This window comes from Lontra canadensis, unplaced genomic scaffold (genome assembly GCF_010015895.1).
Source record: "Lontra canadensis isolate GAN:19392208 unplaced genomic scaffold, GSC_riverotter_1.0 scaffold14, whole genome shotgun sequence".
NCBI classification, from domain to species: domain Eukaryota; kingdom Metazoa; phylum Chordata; class Mammalia; order Carnivora; family Mustelidae; genus Lontra; species Lontra canadensis.
In genome coordinates this window covers 26,712,804-26,730,803 of record NW_022631008.1, presented here as the reverse complement: position 1 = coordinate 26,730,803, position 18,000 = coordinate 26,712,804, and the positions used below count along the sequence as shown (strand labels likewise).

Genomic DNA, 18,000 nt, shown 5'->3' with positions numbered 1-18,000 from the left:
CCCCTCCCCTCTGAAACCCTCAGTTTGTTTCTTGGAATCCACAGTCTCTCATGGTTCATCTCCCCCTCCCGTATCCCCGCTTCATTTTTCCCCTCCTTCTCCCAATGTCCTCTGTGCTATTCTCTAAGAGTCTTTTACATGGTATTTGGATCCTGTTACTACTCTGTTTATTTAGTGGAAACATAAGAAAGTGCAGGAGGTCCCTTCTTTCACGTATCGTTTTCTCCATGTTGAAAAGTGGCTTGAGTGGCAAGAGTTTGGGGATAGTTCTGGTTCTAAAGAGCTAAAAGATATTATAATGTACTAGTTATCCCTTCCCTTTTATAAACATTCTTCAGTGATTTGTTTTGAGCATTTGGTATATATTCCTTACATTTCGCCTCCTCTCCTGTCCCCTCCATTCCTTCCCCATTATTGAAGCACAGGTTTAATCTGTTTAAATCTGGATGATGTGTTCAACTGAGATCCAGGATTTCTTCACTTTGAATGTACCTAGAGATCCCATCTTTGTTATACAGTCTGAGGCCTATGCTTATCATTACTACTTTCTTATTTCTATTTTTCATGCATTTGTGTCAAATGAAGGCAAAAATGCAAAGAAAAATTTAAATTTCCCAGTACCAAAATTTGGTAGTGCTGCTGAGTTGTAACAGGTGGCTGAGAAGCAGTAAAAGGACACCATGTGGAGGCATGAAATACTATAGTCCTTTAACTGAGAGCATTTGAAGGCACTTTAGGAACATTGCTGTATGAAAGACCAATGTACAAAAGTCAAAGATGGCCTCTGTTTCCACTCAGCTGGAGAAGAAGTATTGTACTGTTCATCTTTGTGAAGGTTTGATTAAAATAAGTGCTCGGTGGTTGGAGAATTTTCTAGAAATCTCTGTATGCAGCACAGCTTCTCTTCATACCTTGTCTGACAAGGAGATACATCAAGTCTTTTAATTTTGTCCGTGCTAAACAGGGCTTGACAAGGTGAATGTTTTATACCACAATGAACTCCCTTAAAATCTCATTGCAGCCATAATGCTGGCATTTTGAAGAATTTTAGTAATGTTTTAGAGTTTAGCCTTGCTTAGTTTTTATGAAATGGGAACTTTGAGATCTTAGACTTAAAAAAAATTATTTCTAAGATAGCTAATCTTGATCTGTAAGCCCCAGCTTACTCATTTATAAAATGAGAATAATGATAGGTACTTTGTACAATTGTTGGTCTCCCAGTCTTAGCACAAGAATTCCTGAATTCCTCCTAATTTCCCTCTGTAGAAGCTTCTGGATCCCATCAGTAATCCAAGGATGCCCTTTCTTTTAACTGCCTTCTTCGCAATAATTCTGTTCGCCTAAAACTCTAGCCCCTTCTGCTTTACAGTGTAGAGCCCTATTAGAAACATGTGAACATGCTTCCTGGTGTTATTCTTTAAAAAAAAAAAAAAGTAAACTGTGTTTCACCCTGTTTATATTTAAACAGTGCTAATATTTTTTGCCGAGTCTTCATATTTAAAAATATCAGTTAAAAACAGTTGCTTAAGTGAAATCAAAATGAGTAAGAGCTTCAAATAACTTACTTTTCCTTCTAATGATCATGCTGATTGAATGACTTTCTTTTATTATTTTTTATTTGGCTTATTAAGTTAACATGCTACTTGAAGAATTATGGCAGAAAGTAGCATTTATTTTAATACGACTTAATCACCGTAATTTCTTTTAGAATGCAGAGCTAACAATGAAAAAGGAAAATATGGCTTGGTTATTTTCTGACTTGCGATTTTAGGTGACTTTGGACGATTGCAGATCTTGTCATGCCGGTGAGTCATATTGGGGATCCTGCTGGTGACCTTTGGTTCTTGGGGTTGGGTCCTGGAGAGTCTACAGCCCGAAGGCCTTTGATGGTAGTGACGTCTCCCCTGTGCAGTGACTCCCATTCTGCCTGTACGTAAGGCCTTATGAAGACGAGGCGAGATAATGTTTCTTAGGGTGCTCTGGATACCTTAAAATGTGAGAAAGTATTATTGAGGTGTTTTCTAGATACGGGCTCTGATTGTCTATTTTTTTTTTTTTTTTTTTTTTTAGAGTGTGTGTGAGTAGGATAGGGGGCAGAGGGAGAGAGAGAGAGAATATTAAGCAGGTTCCATGCCTACCATGGAGCCGGACGTGGGGCTCGATCTCACAACCCTGAGATCATGACCTGAGCTAAAATCAAGAGTTGGACATTTGGCTGGCTGAGCTACCCAAGCACCCCTGGGCTGTGATCTTTTTTTGGGGGGGGGCATGACTGGTTTTTCTGTCATGTACACCCATACCCCAGTCACAGGAGCTTTCTGCACAGTCCTACACATCTGTCGGTGTGAGCTGGAGTGAAATGCTGCACCATCTGTTCCATAGACAGGTGATACACACTAAGAATCACACTTCCAAGAGGGCCCACTTCATAGGGGTTGAGACCTCTTCAGGTTCAGCTTATGGACAGGCTCCTGTGATGACCCCTGAGTTCTACGTGAAGTTTTAGTAGCTTGTACTGATAAACACATGTGTATCTAGAGGGTGGTTTGCCAAACTAACTCCAAAGTCACCGAGAGGCAATAGTCAAGATATGTTCCACAGTGGCAGGAATGGCAGGGACTGGTTAAGAACCAAGAGCTACAGACAGGAGCCCCAACACTTTGAGGCCTGTGTTTAAAACTGAAGAATCATTTCAGGTATCTTATTTCATTAAATTAGTATTACTGAGGTAGCATTCACAAATAATAACGTGTATCCATTTTATTTAGAAAATTGATCACTTTGGACAAATGTGTATACCAGGGTAATCACTACCACAAGCATCCTATGTGACTAGCACTCTGGGGTCATTCAGGATCCCTCATTGAGAATGATGGTGTTTTCATCAAAAGGGGATCTGACATGCACGGACTGATGATTTATTTCATTGGGAGACTGCATATGATGATTATTTTGGGTGACCATATTCTCAACTAAGCACTCATCTTAGTAGAAGGCTTCTAGAGGTAAGGGCCATAAATCAAGTGTTGTACATTTTCCAGATATGGTTTTGTTCTCATAACCCCAGTCTGTGGTGCATTTCTGAAAGACTTGAGTTCTGATCCTGCCTGGGACTGCCAGTGTCAGGGAGACATGGGACTTGGGTATGGCTGTAGGTCTTTCACCTGCGTGTCTTCATGAGTCACAAGAGAGGGCTCAGTTTCATAATTTCTACCTCTGACCTTTTTTCCCCCCAAACCAAAGGCTGCCCCTATTTATTGCTGAACCAGCAGAGAACAGTCATCCACCCTCCCCTATAAAACATGTCTATTGTTGAGGTAGGCATGATGTTTACAGAGTGAGAGGATGGGAGCATGTGACCTGCATGCAGCGTGAGCACGTGACCTGCATGCAGCTTGAGCACGTGCTGTCTCATGCGCCGTCCCTTCTAGACCCAGCTTGGCTCTTCTCTCATGTCTACTCTTGGAGCTGCACCAGATTTTATCACCAGTTTTCATCCAAATGCCGTGGGGCATGGGACGACTCTGCTTTTGCTCCGTGGCTAGGAAGCGCTTGATCCTGAAAGTCTGGTAAGGAGACATGGCCAGGAACAGTCAACTGCACATACCACCATGGCAGAGAAACAGAGCGAGGAGCAGGGCCTTTGCCATTCTTAGTGTCTCATGATAGTAAGACTGAATTATTTGATTTAAATATGAATGCCACAGATGTACATAGAAAACTTCTTCCTACCGGCATGGCTCCTCTGAGGACAGACTGTACTCGTTAATGAGAACGATAGAATCTGAGTGTCTTTGTAGCATTAGTCCTGGCATTGCCATCAATGTAGGATTTATCTTGATTGTACTCTTAGTGACCTTGCAGTTAGCTAAGTAGTCTTCTAGATACCTGTTGTTTGTCTTGCATTAAGCTTTTCATAATGGCTGCTTTTTATTGGTTCTTGTTAGAGAAAAGAAAACCTTATCTCTGCTGTCCAGGCCTGTAACCACTCCTAAAAGGCAAAAACAAAGAAGTGCATTGTTAACTGTTGTGCTGGCTGGGTAGGCAGGCATTGTTTACTGTGAACACCAAGGTTTGATGAACAGGGGTTATTCAGATTAACCTATTACAGATGCCTCCAGACCATTTTAAGGCAAAATGAAATGAATCACAGCGTTTAATCACAGACGGCTCCTGAGCTACAGATAGCCTGCATCTCGTTGTAGATAAATAATTTTGAAGTGGGAAGGCATTTTTGCTTAGAAACAGCAGTTCGAACAGTGGTTAGGTTCTCTGAATACAAAGGCCTGTTTCACCCACAATATAGCTAAAGTGGGACGCTTATAGAGCTATGGAACCTAATTGTCATTGTAAGTAGATGGTTCATTTATAACTGAATTTCTGTGGGGGAAGTGGTGGCTTACAGACTCGGAATATTTGCTTTACAGACAGATTTTGATCTTCTAATATGTACCAGGAATTATGCTGGGCGCTGGGACTACGCAGATAAATGAAATACAGTCCCCTCCCTCAGTGAAGGCAGGGTGGGGAAGAAACACAGATGGATCATCACATAACAACAAGGCTTAAAAACATGATGGAGGGGCCTGGGTTGGTTAAGTGTCTGCCTTCTGCTCAGGTCTTGATCTCCAGGTCCTGGGATCCAGCTCTGCGTTGGATCCTGTCTCAAGCAGGAATCTGCTTCTTCCTCTTCCTCTTCCTCTACTTTCCCCCCACCCACCCATGCACGTGCTCTCCCTCTCAAATAAATAAATAAATAAAATCTTTAAAAAAAAAAAAAAGAAGACATTATGAGATATAGTCAGGGATCTGCTATGCGTAAGGTAGTGAACACAGGAGGACGTCTGACCAGTTGGGATGGGGGTGGTCTGAGAGGACTCAAACTGAGCTGACTCTAATGGAGGAATAGAAATTTATAAAATGAAAGGGGAGAGACGCAGGGCAGCATTCCAGGTAGAGGAGACAATAGGAGTAAGAGAATGGGGTAGGAAACTGAAAGCATGTTGGTATCATTGGAACGAAGCGAGAAGTAGTGAACGATGAAGCAGAAAGGAAGAGTAAGGACCCGACTGTGGTGATTCTTCACCATCATGTTCAGAAGTGTGGACTTCACCTGTGACCGCTTGGAGCTGAGCTGGTCAGGTTTTGCTTAAGAGAGACCACTCAGACAGGGATTTGGAGAATTGGTGTGAGGGTGCCGGGATGGCAGATACATAATCAGGTGGTGGTGAGGTGACGAAGACCTGGCAGAGGTAATCAAGGTAGATAGGAGCGGAAATAGTAGCTGAATATTTAGAAAGTGAGATAATCAGATCTGAGAATTCGATTTGAGGGATAAAGGACAGGGTGTTCAGACTTCTGCTTTTGTTGACTGAGAAAAGAATACCAGAAGAAGAGGCAGTAAAAAATCTGTTCGAACAAGTGGAGATGACTTTGGAGACAGCCAACTTACCGTTGACCTAACTCTAAGCTATATCGACGTTTAGAGACCTGTGGTTATAGATTTGAGTGTCATTAGCATATGCATGGTTGCCGAAACTCTAAAATAAACTAAAATTGGGATTTTTTAAAAAAACCTCTATGGATTTTTACCAGTATCCCAAAGTAGAATGTTCCTATGAAATCTTCTGTAGGCTGAAATGGAGTAAAGAAATGGTAACCATTAATTTTTATTGGACGTTTTTGAGCTTTCCTAGACCCAAGAAATAACCTCCCTCAGGCATTTCTGATGCCTTAGGACACATCTTGCTACCGGATACACACAATAAGTCCGGAGAAAGCCCAGATGCGTATAGTTGCAAGCGATGGCAGGTTGATGCTGAGTGCTGCGTGGGGAAAGTAGCTGGCAAGCCATTCTCCCTGCGCGGAACCCAAGGCCACCATGAGGGCTCCTGTGCAACAAAGCTGGTCACGATCTTCGCTTCTCACCTTTTTTTGTAAAAGCGAAATCTTCGTATTTCTTTCAGTTAGAAAAAGCAGGTATTGCTTTTTTTATACTATCAAGAAGGTTATTTTAAGGCATAAACAGTTATGATAAACTGAGGCTCTTAGCAAATGACTGTTGTCTTTGCTAAGGAAACAAAGCACATATATCTCACTCATTCTTTGCGCAATTTGTTACAACACAGAATCTTTTTTGTTCAGGGCGAACAGTGGAAAACGGTATAAAGAACATAAATGGAAGGTTTTCTCCCAGGAGTGTACTTCCATATCAAATGTGAGGAAAGTTGTGCCACTAGTATATTGAAGTAAAAGAATAGTTCTAGCCATCCATATGAAGTCCGTGGTATTCATTGTTCAGAAATGAGCCTGACTGATACTCTGATTGGTTTTGTCCCAATTATTCAGGATTGTAGACAATTGTGTTTGTGTTTTCCTATCTTCTTTATTGGTCCTGGTAAGAGTCATCTTGTGGCTTCATATTTTTTGTTGCAAATGTCCTGGGGTGGGGAGTACAAAGAAAATATAGTAAAGGATAATTGTGTATCTTTAGGCTGTTCTTTTATGAGGTGCCAGTTAACTAAAATAAATTTAACCTGTGGGGAGAAAATTGATTCTATAGAAGGAGAAAGCAAATCCAAAGTACATGCAAAGCATCCTGCATGTAACTTCAGAATTAGCCAAATTTTGCTAAAATGCTGATTATTTCGAGAATAGTTTCTAAGTAATCACATTGTCACATTATCTCCCTGACTTTTGCCTTTAAAGTACAATTTAACCAAAACGAACCCTGTAGCCTTGATTTGTCTATCCGATTTTATTGCTGATAACTTAAATGCGAGGCATCCAACTCCTGCCATTTCTGCTGTTGCTATGGTAACAAAAGTGTGCAAACCCAGCAGTATCACTTTCTTTCACAGCTGGCATTTTGTGTTCACAGTAAGAGGAGTTTTAGTAAAGCGTAGTCCGTGTTAATTGGGATGTAAGTAGGTCAGAACAACTTTGGTATCCTCTCTTCGTTCTTTCAGGTTGTGCGTGGGTATGGGTGCGTGTGCTTGAGCTGCAGTTGGCTTAATTTTGTTTTTTTAAAGCACATACTTTCACTTAAAGTAATCACTATTAAAGTTAGTCTTTTGAAAATGAAGCATAATATCTGTAAATGTGACTTGGTTTGGAACCTTGAGGATCAGGTGGAGGCTCTGAGACTTGCCCCAGACCTGGAGGCCCTTGAGTATTTCAAGGAAATGATTGATATGAAAATGCTTTGAAAATGTAAATGCATTTTAATGATGCTTATAATATTTATTTTGTTGTTATCATTGTTATTTTGAAAGAATCACATATCTTGTGACCTGAATATTTATTTACTTGTTCTGGGGGGGGACATGTAATCCCAGTTAAAGGGTATGTATTTAAAAATGACTTCCTGTGCAATTCTCGGTCTTAACTTGACTACGGCAGTCCTTCTCTGTGGATACTGCCAAGCCCTGGGTTCCTTTCTTGGGTTGTACAAAAGAACTTATAGCCACTGCTCCCCCCAACCACGTCATTGTCTCTGCCCTCAGCTCACGCTCTACAGGGGGACTCCACACTTAGAGCTTCCATAGGCTTCAAGTATCTTCTATAAAAGGTATTCCTTACAAACTTCGGTACCAGCTAGAATCCTGTTTTCTCTGTCTCTCTCTGTAACCTCATTCCATTGTGGTGCTCACATTATCTGTTTCTATAGAGCATGACTGCACAAACTTCTGAGAGTTAGCTGGCAGTGATCGGAGACCAGCTTCCTGCTTTTCTCCCATTCGAAGGCTCATAATCTATTTTCATTTCTTATGTGAAGCAGCTTTGCTTCCACATCACATACTTTGTGTTTTTATCTTACAGATTTATTTTGAAAGGTTTAAGCTCAAAATTTAGGAATTACAAATAATGTAGCAAAGGGTATGTAAGGTGGCTTATTTGATAATTTGATAATTTTTAAGTTTTATTAATTTAAGTAATCTTTGTACCCAATGTGGGGCTTGAACTCATGACTCCAAGATCAAGAGTTGCATACCCTTCTGACTGAGCCAGCCAGACCCCTGAAGAATTTTTATATCCCGGAGAGTCTATTCTTACTAAGGCCTTCAACAGTATACTCTAATTCCGCCTTTACCTTCTTTCTGCTTATTAGGGTCTCATTTATGGTGTCTGTAAATGGGCAGAAGTTGTCTCTTCCCATCTTTCATTCTATTGCACCTAAAGACCACCTCTTCCTTTTCAAGCTCTCTTAGCTTCTAGAACCCTAAAGCTGTTTTCTTACCTTAGTTGCTCCTTCACAGGGTTTTCCATTGGCTTGTTTTCCTCAAAGCACCTTTTATTTCTCTCAGCATTATTTATTTTTTTATTAAAAAATACTGTTTCTCAGGGCACCTGTGTGGCTCAGTGGGTTAAGCCTCTGCCTTTGGCTCAGGTCATGATCTCAGGGTCCTGGAATCGAGCCCCACATCAGGCTCTCTGCTCAGCAGGGAGCCTGCTTCCTCCTCTCTTTCTCTCTCTCCCTGCCTGCCTCTCCACCTACTTGTGATCTCTGTCTGTCAAATAAGTAAAATCTTAAAAAAAATAATAAAAACTGTTTCTCTAATGTATACCAAAAAATACAAAGTCAAACATTATAGAAATATGTGTTATAGAAAGTGATAGTCTCTCCATATCCTTCTATCAGAGATTTGGCAAAATGGCAAAATCCATATTATACAACCTATGAGAATTATGGGTAGGACAAAAGGTAATATAGAATAGAATGATGTGAATTCTAGTCATGTAAAACCTTGTCTTTCCAAGTTCCTGTGTCATTCTGTATGACGGATAAGCTTCACTGTATCTCTCCACTGGTTCTCCTGTGCTAACTCTCTTACTGTCTCATTGACTCCAGCCACATTGACCTCTTCGCTCTTTCTCCAGTTAGCCAGCCTGCAAGCTCACCAAGGCTTCTCCTCACTGCTCTACACCATGACCTTGCCTTCTGCAAATCTTGTGGGAGCCCTCACCTACTCTCAGAGCGTGTACCAGACGGTGCTCAAGAACTTACCGAATTCTGGTATTCCGATGACTTGTGCCAAAAGCAGAACCATCAGGGACAGAAAGCAAGCCTTCTGTTGGCTTTCCAGATTTTTCTAGAATCATCAATTCCTTATCCTGTGCTTCCTGATGCCCACTGTTCTCCCTAGCAGGTCTCTAGTTCACCAGGCGAGCTCCTGTCTCTAACCATTCAGTTTCCCCTTCCCTCTACCTAGACGGCTCTTCCCTTAGATTACAGCAGCTTATTACTCTACTTTCTTCAGGTCTTATCCCAAAAGTTCCCTTCTCAAAAGGAGGCATTCTCTGAGCCATTTAAAATAGTGCTTATTACTCTTGAAAATGACACCCTCCCAGCAATGCATATCCCCATTCCTCGCTTTGTTTTTTGTCTTTATTATCGTCCTAATATATGATATATACAAAAGAGTATTTGGAACATTATGTACCTTACAAAAGCATAACAGTTGAGAGATGTCACTTACCCCAATAACTGGGACATAACTGATAGCTTGCTTCTGTTTATGCTTCCCCCCATCCCAACCTCCTGCCTCCTGAAGACGTTAACAAATATCCTAAGTTTTGAATCCATTATTCACTCCTTTTTTAAAAATAGGTTTATCCCGTTTGTATGTGTGCCTGTACAGTATATTCTTTAGCTTTGCTTGGTTTTTAAGGTTTATGAAAATGGCATTCTGCTGTAGATAGTCTTCTAAACTTGCTTTTTTTTAACTCAACATTATGCTTCCAAGATTCAGACTTTTTTTACCTTTATTAGTAACTGCCAAATTTTCACTGCTATTTTAAAATTCATTGTGTGATTCTACCAAAATTAATTTCTCCATTTTTCTATTAGCTAGAAATTTGGGTTGTGTCCAGATTTTTTTTGTGTGTGTGTTACAATCTATGCTGCTATGAACATTCTCTGGTGTGTCTAAAAATGGAATTACTGAGTCAAAGGGTATGTAATTGTTCAGGTTTGCAAGATGATGCCAAATTGCTTTCCAAAGAAGTTGTACCAAGTTATTCTCTTACCAACAATGTATTGGAGTTCCCCCTGACCCGATTCCTACTCAATAGTTCTTAATTTTTAACCCATATATTAGGTGTAAAATGGTATCTCACTGTGATTTTAATTGCATTTCCCTCGTGATCGATGAGGTTGAGCATCTTCATATGCTTACGGGTAAAATGTTTCTTCTTTTGTTAAATGCCTGTTCGGACATTTTGCTCATTTTTCTATTGACTTGTGGGAGTTCTTTTTTCTGGACACAAAATTTTTGTTACTGATGTGTATTGCAAATACTTCTGGCAGTTTGTGCTTTGTTTTTTTGTTTTCTTTATTTTTGATGGTTAAAAGTTATTTTTTAAATTTTTTAAGATTTTATTTATTTGACAGAGATCACAAGTAGGCAGAGAGGCAGCAGAGAGAGAGGGGGAAGCAGGCTCCCCACTGAGCAGAGAGCCCGATGCAGGGCTTGATTCCAGGACCCCGGGATCATGAACTGAGCTAAAGGCAGAGGCTTAACCCACTGAACCACCCAGGCACCATGGAAGTTATTTATTTTTATTTATTTATTTATTTATTTATTTATTTATTTATTAGATTTTATTTATGTATTTGATAGAGAGAGACAGATCACAAGTAGGCAGAGGCAGGCAGAGAGAGAGGGGGAAGCAGACTCTCCGCCAAGCAGAGAGCCTCATGTAGGGCTCGATCCCAGGACCCCGAGACCATGACCCAAACTGAAAGCAGAGGCCTAACCCACTGAGCCACCCAGGCGCCTCCGAAAGTTATTTTTAATAGCCAGATTTATCAGTCTTTTCTTTTATGATTATTTTTTTTATCTTGTTTAAGGAATTCTTTCCTACATGAAAGAAATATCTTTCTTTCCTACGTCAGAAAGATATTCTCTGCATTCTCCCTTACCCTCCAACAGTTTTAAAATTTTGTTTTTCATGTTTAAATCCTTAATCTGCCTGAAATTGTGTGTATGGTATGAGGTGAGCTTTCATTTTATTTATTTTTTCCCCACTTGGATGATCTGCTGTGCCAATACCATTTAGTAAATGGTTCCTCTTTCCTCCACTGACCTGAAGTTCCTCTTCTCCCAGTATCATGGTTCTTCTGTCTGGGCTCTCCATTCTATCCCATTGATCTATATGTCTCTCTTTCTCTCTCTACCAGTATAACACTTAGTTGCTGGCTTTAAAATAAATTGTGATGTCCTGTTTCCTCTAGCACTTCATGACTGTCTTGGCCAACCTTAGGTCTTTGCTCTTAGACATACATTTTATTTTCCGCATTTTTTTAAAAATCAGCTTTTCAAGTTTACACACACACACACACACACACACACACACACACATCCCTTAGATGGAATTAGAATTGAAATTGCATTGAATTTACAGACAAGAATGGGGAAAATTGATGTCTTTATAGAGTCCTCTTATCTATAAGCTGGCCTCTTAATTTACTTCGGACTTACTAATATCATTTAAGAACAAGTTTCAAGATTTTCTGTATAAAAATCTTGTACCTCCTTTAGTGTATTTATTTTTAGGAACCTTATAGTTTTTTATTACTATAGAAGTGCTGCCTTTCAAAAATTTTATTTCCTACCTTTTTTTTTTTTAAGATTTTATTTATTTATTTGACAGACAGAGATCACAAGTAGGCAGAGAGGCAGACAGAGAAAGAGCAGGGGAAGCAGGCTCCCTACCGAGCAGAGAACCCGATGTGGGGCTCGACACCAGGACTCTGGGACGAAAGCAGAGGCTTTAACTCACGGATACACCCAGGCGCCCCTCCTACCTTTTTTTTTTTTTTTTTTTTTTTGCTGATATATAGAAATACAGTTGGCTTTTTCATATTGTTCAGTTAGACAAACATCCTACTAAACTCTCTTACTATTGCTAATAACTTGTCTGTAAATACTTTGAATTTTTTATGTAAATAATTATATCATCTTCAGAGAATAATTTTGTTACTGCCTTTCCAATCCATATTCCTTTAATTAATGCTTCATAGCACTAGACTTACATTGTGATGTTGATTTTAGAAGTGGTAATGGTAGGTATCTCTGCATTAGTCCCAATTTTAAAGGGAATGCTTCCCATGCTACTTCTTAGTTTTTGATACATACCTATTATCAGGTTAAGGAGGTACTTTTCTAGTCTAACTTGCTGAGAGATTTTTATCATGAATGGGTGTTTTGTCAAGTGCTTTTTGAGCCTCTATCAAGATAATTAATATTATTTTTCTTTTTTAAAATGCTAATAGGATGAAGGACATATATAGGTTTTCTCACATTAAGCCATCCTGGAATTCCTGTTAGTAGCTTTTGACTTAATAATATTTTGTTTAATATTTTTACATCTATACTCATGAGTATTTTTGTATTTATATTTATGAAGTTGGCCTGAAATTTTTCTTTCTCATACTTTGGGTCTTCTACCAAGATTATATTGGCCTTCTAGAATGTAATGGGAGCATTCCCTCTTTTTCTATTCTCTGCAAATGTTTGGATAGATTGAACAATCTGTTCATCGAAAATTTGGAGAACTTGCTTTTGTGATTTGAGGTCCAGTGTTTTCTTGGTAGGAAGATTTTTAACTTTAAATTTATTTAGCATGTATTGGTTTCTTAAGCTTTTATAATTCATTTTGAGTCAATTTGTTCGTTACATTTTCTTCATTTGGTCTGTTTTGTACACATTTTAAAATTAGTCGATATAAAGTTCTTTGTGGGGTTCTTTTATCCTTCTAACCTCCATTGGACCTGTTTTTATGGCCACTCCTGTAATTTGTAATGTTTATTTGTACCTTCTCTTCTCTTGAAGTAGTTGTCCTAGAGGCTTCATAAACACCGTCTTGTTCATAGATTTCTGCCCATACCGTTATCTTTTTACTTCTACTTACTTTTGGTTTATTTTGGTAGTTTTTGTAACCTGCCTGATATTCTAAAAAGCAGTTTGTCTGTCTTTTCCTACTAGATTTGAAAGCTCTTTGAAATTAAGAGCGTCATGTTTTATTTTTCTTTCTTCCCAGAAAGTCTGCAGTACTGTGTTTTATCTATAATGGATCGTTGATAAGTTGTTGTCAAACTTGAACCTTGCGGGTTTGGGTTTCATCTAGTGCTATTTTGTATTTTGGCTGTGATAAACTAATTTTATCTCATGTCGTCTTCAGTCATCATACTCCAGTGACAATGACTTTCAAATCCAAACCTTCCTATTTCCATTCCCCTGGCTAGTGGGACTTGGGCATCTCACATTGTTTTCCCCTCCCTAACCAGGACCTCTCATAACTTTTCCATAATAAAGGAACCATTATCCTTCCAGTTGCAGAAACTCAAAACCTTGCTGAAATTTTTTTTTATCACCCTTTGTCTTAGTCTTCTGACTTCAACTAGATGCAAAGTCCTGCTAATTTCTCCTTCACAGTGTTACTCCTCAGCTCCACACCCCCTACTCCGTTTCAGCCGAGAAGACCTTGGACATAGCCTAGTTCTGATAATGCCCCCTTTCCTATCACCTCACGCCTGTCACATAAAGGTCTGATTACTTCAGCTGGCATTTAAGACTGTCCCAAGTCTAGGTTCACTTTACTACCCCCAACATGAGTCCTCTGGTTTCTGTCCAGAGTTCTGTCCAGGTTACTGTCTCCTAAGCCTACCTCATTCATAGCCTTTTTCACCTCCTGTCCTTTTTTTACCCTTCTACTCTACCATGCTAGTTCCTGTTCATTTTTCAGGATCTGGATAATGGAAAGCACCCTTGCCCTCACCTCCAATGAATATTTTCCTCAACAATGGAAACTCTGGTTAATCACTTCCGACTTTGAGCTGGTTTTGTTTTTTTTTTAAGTGCTTATTGTTTTCATTGAAACTTCGAAAAGAGCCAACAAATTGGAGGGGATTTAAAGTAATCTGGTTTAACCTCTAACCCAAGACCTCACTTCTGTCTGTAACTCATAAATGACATTAGCTTTTAAGATACAGAGCTCTTGTTTTTTCTTTCTACTTATGTAATGAGCATTTGGAGGTTAGAAATTTGGTTCATCATTGCGCTTGTGTTTCCTTTTAATTGTTAATACTTTTTTTCTCCCTAGAAGATGCTAAAAATATATTCATTGATTGAATGAATGAATCATAAATTTTCTCCCTATGAGAAAATCATAAATTTTCTCAGAGGAGACTGACTTGCCCAAAAGCCTGTTTCCACAGTTCCTCTGTTTCCAAAGATTTACAAATGAGGATGACTTAAAAAACAGTGGATACATTTGCAGCTCATTCTTTTCTTTATATAGCTCTGTATTAGCCCTGGTTTTTATTTTCCTACATCTTGAAATTCTATTTGGAATTTCTCACTTTGCATACGGATTTTAATGGAGTCTCGTGAATGTTGATCATGCTTCCCTCTAGTAGATTAGAAATATTGAGCAAGGAATATTCCATTTGAATCATTTAAATGAAGGCAGTGATGTTGTGGGTGGAAATTTTACATAAAAATTTTCTACCACAAAAACTCTCTGTTATGGGTAGCAATTTGTAATCTTCGTAGGTTTTTAAAAAAATTATTATTACTTGTTACTTCCATGGAGTAAACAGAAATGATAGCTTCAATTTCTTTATAATTAGTTGTATGATATAATTTTGAAAATAAGATGTTTTCAAAGCAGCGATGTTTATAGAAGTTCAGTGCTAACTTCAAGTATGTCAAATGCTTTTATATAGAGGGTACTTAATATTCTCTTATGGTTTTGATGCAAATATAGAAATGGTATTTTCCTATTTTAAGAACTTCTTTCCATTTTAGAGCATGTCAAAAGAATAAACACAGTAATTTGAATGCTCTATTTTTATTTCTAGAAACCAGCAAATATCCTAGTAATGGGAGAAGGTCCTGAAAGGGGGAGAGTCAAAATAGGTAGGTAATTATTTCTAAAATAATTTGTTAAGAAACTGAAGTGGCTGCAAAGGTGGTGTCCCCCTTTTAAGACTCTTGTTTAAGTAGCTAATTTTCACATGACTTCCTCATCATATTTTTAGGAAATATGTTGGGGAATGTAGAGAAATAATTTATAAAACTCCTTAGGTTTATTCCCCAAAGAAGGTTCTGTGATTCTAAGCTCAGTCAAGCAAGCCCAAAACGAAAACTTCATTCCCATACAGTACCTAAACTTGTGTTTATGCTGTGATTACTGTTCTGCACATTACCCTAAACATAATCTGCTAAGTCTTGCTTTTGTCTCACCTTCACCAGTGTTCTTTTCCTGAATGCCTCTCTGCCACCTGACCTAATACACACATCTTCCCAGATACCTGTCCCCCACCCCCTGCATCCCTGGGCCAGGTACCAACATATTTTTTCCAAATGAATACATATCGTTATAGACTCTCTTACTTGGTGGTGGTCTTAGGTTAAGGCACCAGCAGGAATCCTATCTATATATTAAAATTTCCTTTGCAACCCTGAAGGTTGTTCTAAAAGAAATTGGTATCATTCATACCCATGACGTATTGGGGGAAAAAATGAGCTAAAAAATGCTTTATTCTGATTTATTTTTAATAGAAATTACATTTGTTAAATGTTCAGTGGTTTTTAGAAAGGTTTTAAAAGAAATTTTGTTTCATCAACCTGCTTTCTTTGCTGTTCGCATATATCATACTAGGGGTGATGTGAAATCGTGCTAACTTGACCTGCTACCTATCCATCCTGTCCTACTGCAACCGAGCCTGCCTGCTCCTTGGATTTCTCCTTCTTCAATTAGTTTGCTAGCCCAGTTCCAGAAAAAGCTGTTTTAAACCAACTTCCCTTTCTTTATACCTCTACACTGAGTTTACTGAGATTCACAGTCCTAAAAAACATTGTCTGTGGTCACTAAGAACCAAGTAGCTGCTTTCCTTCCCTTCCCCCCAACTCCCACCCCCTTTCCACCACTTCTCACTTGCTCCTGTTTCATGCTCACATTTTTTTCTTGTAGGCACTCGAGTCCCTACCTTTTGCTAGACATTGGTGAAAGGGAAAGCGTAGTGATGGTAGCCTTCCCTGTGAGGGGCAGTGACGTAGACAGTTCACCGTCCAGTGGTAAATGCCGAGACATGTTACCTCACTTACTTTACTCAACCCCCCGCCTGGTGGATGTGAGCGAGTAGGGGAGCTGGCTTTAGAGAGGTTGCAGCTTATGCAGCCTCTCTGAGAACTTGAATTCCACATCCGGCTGGCGTCTCTTTCCCTACCAGCGCTGCTGCTCAGCCATATCAAAGATGTCTGCTCTACCCTCACCAACCACGTTCTGTCAGCACCGCACTGCCTTTGAAAGGGTCTCCATCAGAGCGACTCTCCCCTCCTGAGTGCAGGCTGGTGACCTCCCCTTCCCACCCCCAGGTTCTAAATATCTTCCTGCTGTAGTTAAGTTCTCACACTGCTGTGTCTCCACTCTCCACTTCCCAGGTTTCTCCTTGTCACCTTTCAACATTGATAACCCTATTCCCAACGCTAGAATAAATCTTCTCATATCCATTGTGTTTTCTCTACCATGTGTTCATTTTTCTCCCCCTTGTTCCTCTACTTCTAGAACACACAGTGTTCACCCACGGGTTCCACTCACCCTAATTTGTTATAATCTGTCCTCTAATTCCATCCCTCTGTCAAAACTGCTCTCCCAACAGTCACCTATGACCTCTGTCTCACCAGAGCCAGTGGCCCATAGTAAGTCACCATTTTCCTGTATTGCCTTAGTCATTCCTTCCTCTGACTAGTCTGACTTCAGGACTGTCTTTTCCCTTGGTCTGTGGCATCACAGAATTCTATTTTTCTATTTACTCTTTTTGCTCTTTCTTCTGCACTTTATTTATTATTCGTTTTTATTCCTATTAGCCTTTGTTTCAAGATCCCCTAGGGCACTGGCTTGGGCATGGCCTCCCTCTACAATTACTTCTTTAAGGAACTGCTAAGTTGTGCCCTTAAAATCATGGATTCTCTAAAAATCATTTTACAATCTGAATCTCAGATTCTCTTCTCTCACCCTAGCCGAAATCCTTACTTCGATATTATCTTTACTTTTATTTGTTGCTAGCAACCTCTCCTCCTTTGTTTCAAACCAAATTCATCATCACCATCCCGTACTCTCCCTTGTTTGTATCAATTGTCTCGTTTATCCTCATCCACCGCACTTTGTCTTCTCACCACTCCCAGGGTTCTCTAGTTCTCCGCAGCATAAATTCTATACTCCAGCCAGGCCCATCAGTTGCCCTCCTGTTAAGAGTTTTAGGATTGTAATTCTATCCAAGATTAGGGATAAAGTCAGGGTTAAAATAAGCAATAAGCAATGCCAACAGTCCAGTCAACAATCTGGTTGATTTAATTGTTTCTAAATTTTATTTAGAAATGGATGCCTATGCTTAACACTTTAATATAGTCCTTTTTTGAAAAGGACTTGAAAAGAAAAGTGCAAATGGAAAATGCATGGAGCCCTTTGCTGCACATGAGCTGCCCCTGCCCCAGCAGCCTAAAGACTTCAGGCCTCACCTGAAATGCTTGCTTGCTCCCTTTACTGCTCACAGTGGCTCACCCTTTAGAAATACAGCTCAAGTCCCACGTTCAGTGTGGGACTCAGCGCTGCAGAGGTTTGCCAAACACTGTTCCAGTTAAAGCCAGGAAGGAGACGTGAGGCCTCCCCTCAAAGGACATCGAGTCTAGTAGAAGCCATGGCAACTCGCCTTTATCTTTACAGCCCTTACCCTTTTTTGTTTTTATCTCCTCCATGTATTTTGTCACCTCAGCCTCCTGTAAGTCCCTTAGTGGTAGACACTGCCTTTTCCTGTTTTTCTCCTTCATTTGATACTATCTAATTAGCATTCACACCAGAATGTTATTTCTGCAGTCCATTGAATTGGACAGTTTCACTCATATCTAATTTTAGGGAAACAACTGTTAGTAATAATGTTTGGGCTGGTTACTTATGTCTAAAGTACTAATTGTTATTATTTTTTTTAAGATT

General features: G+C 39.5%; 1 protein-coding gene across 4 annotated transcripts in view; it reads left to right on the top strand.

Moving 5' to 3' along the window:
• Window positions 1-18,000, top strand: part of CDK19 (cyclin dependent kinase 19) — a 163,878-nt gene that overhangs the window by 126,748 nt on the left and 19,130 nt on the right. For all 4 annotated transcript variants that reach the window (XM_032858319.1, XM_032858318.1, XM_032858317.1 and 1 more), the window contains one exon: window positions 14,867-14,924. In XM_032858319.1, coding sequence (XP_032714210.1) covers window positions 14,867-14,924 — 58 coding nt within the window. The remainder of the gene's footprint in view (window positions 1-14,866; window positions 14,925-18,000) is intronic.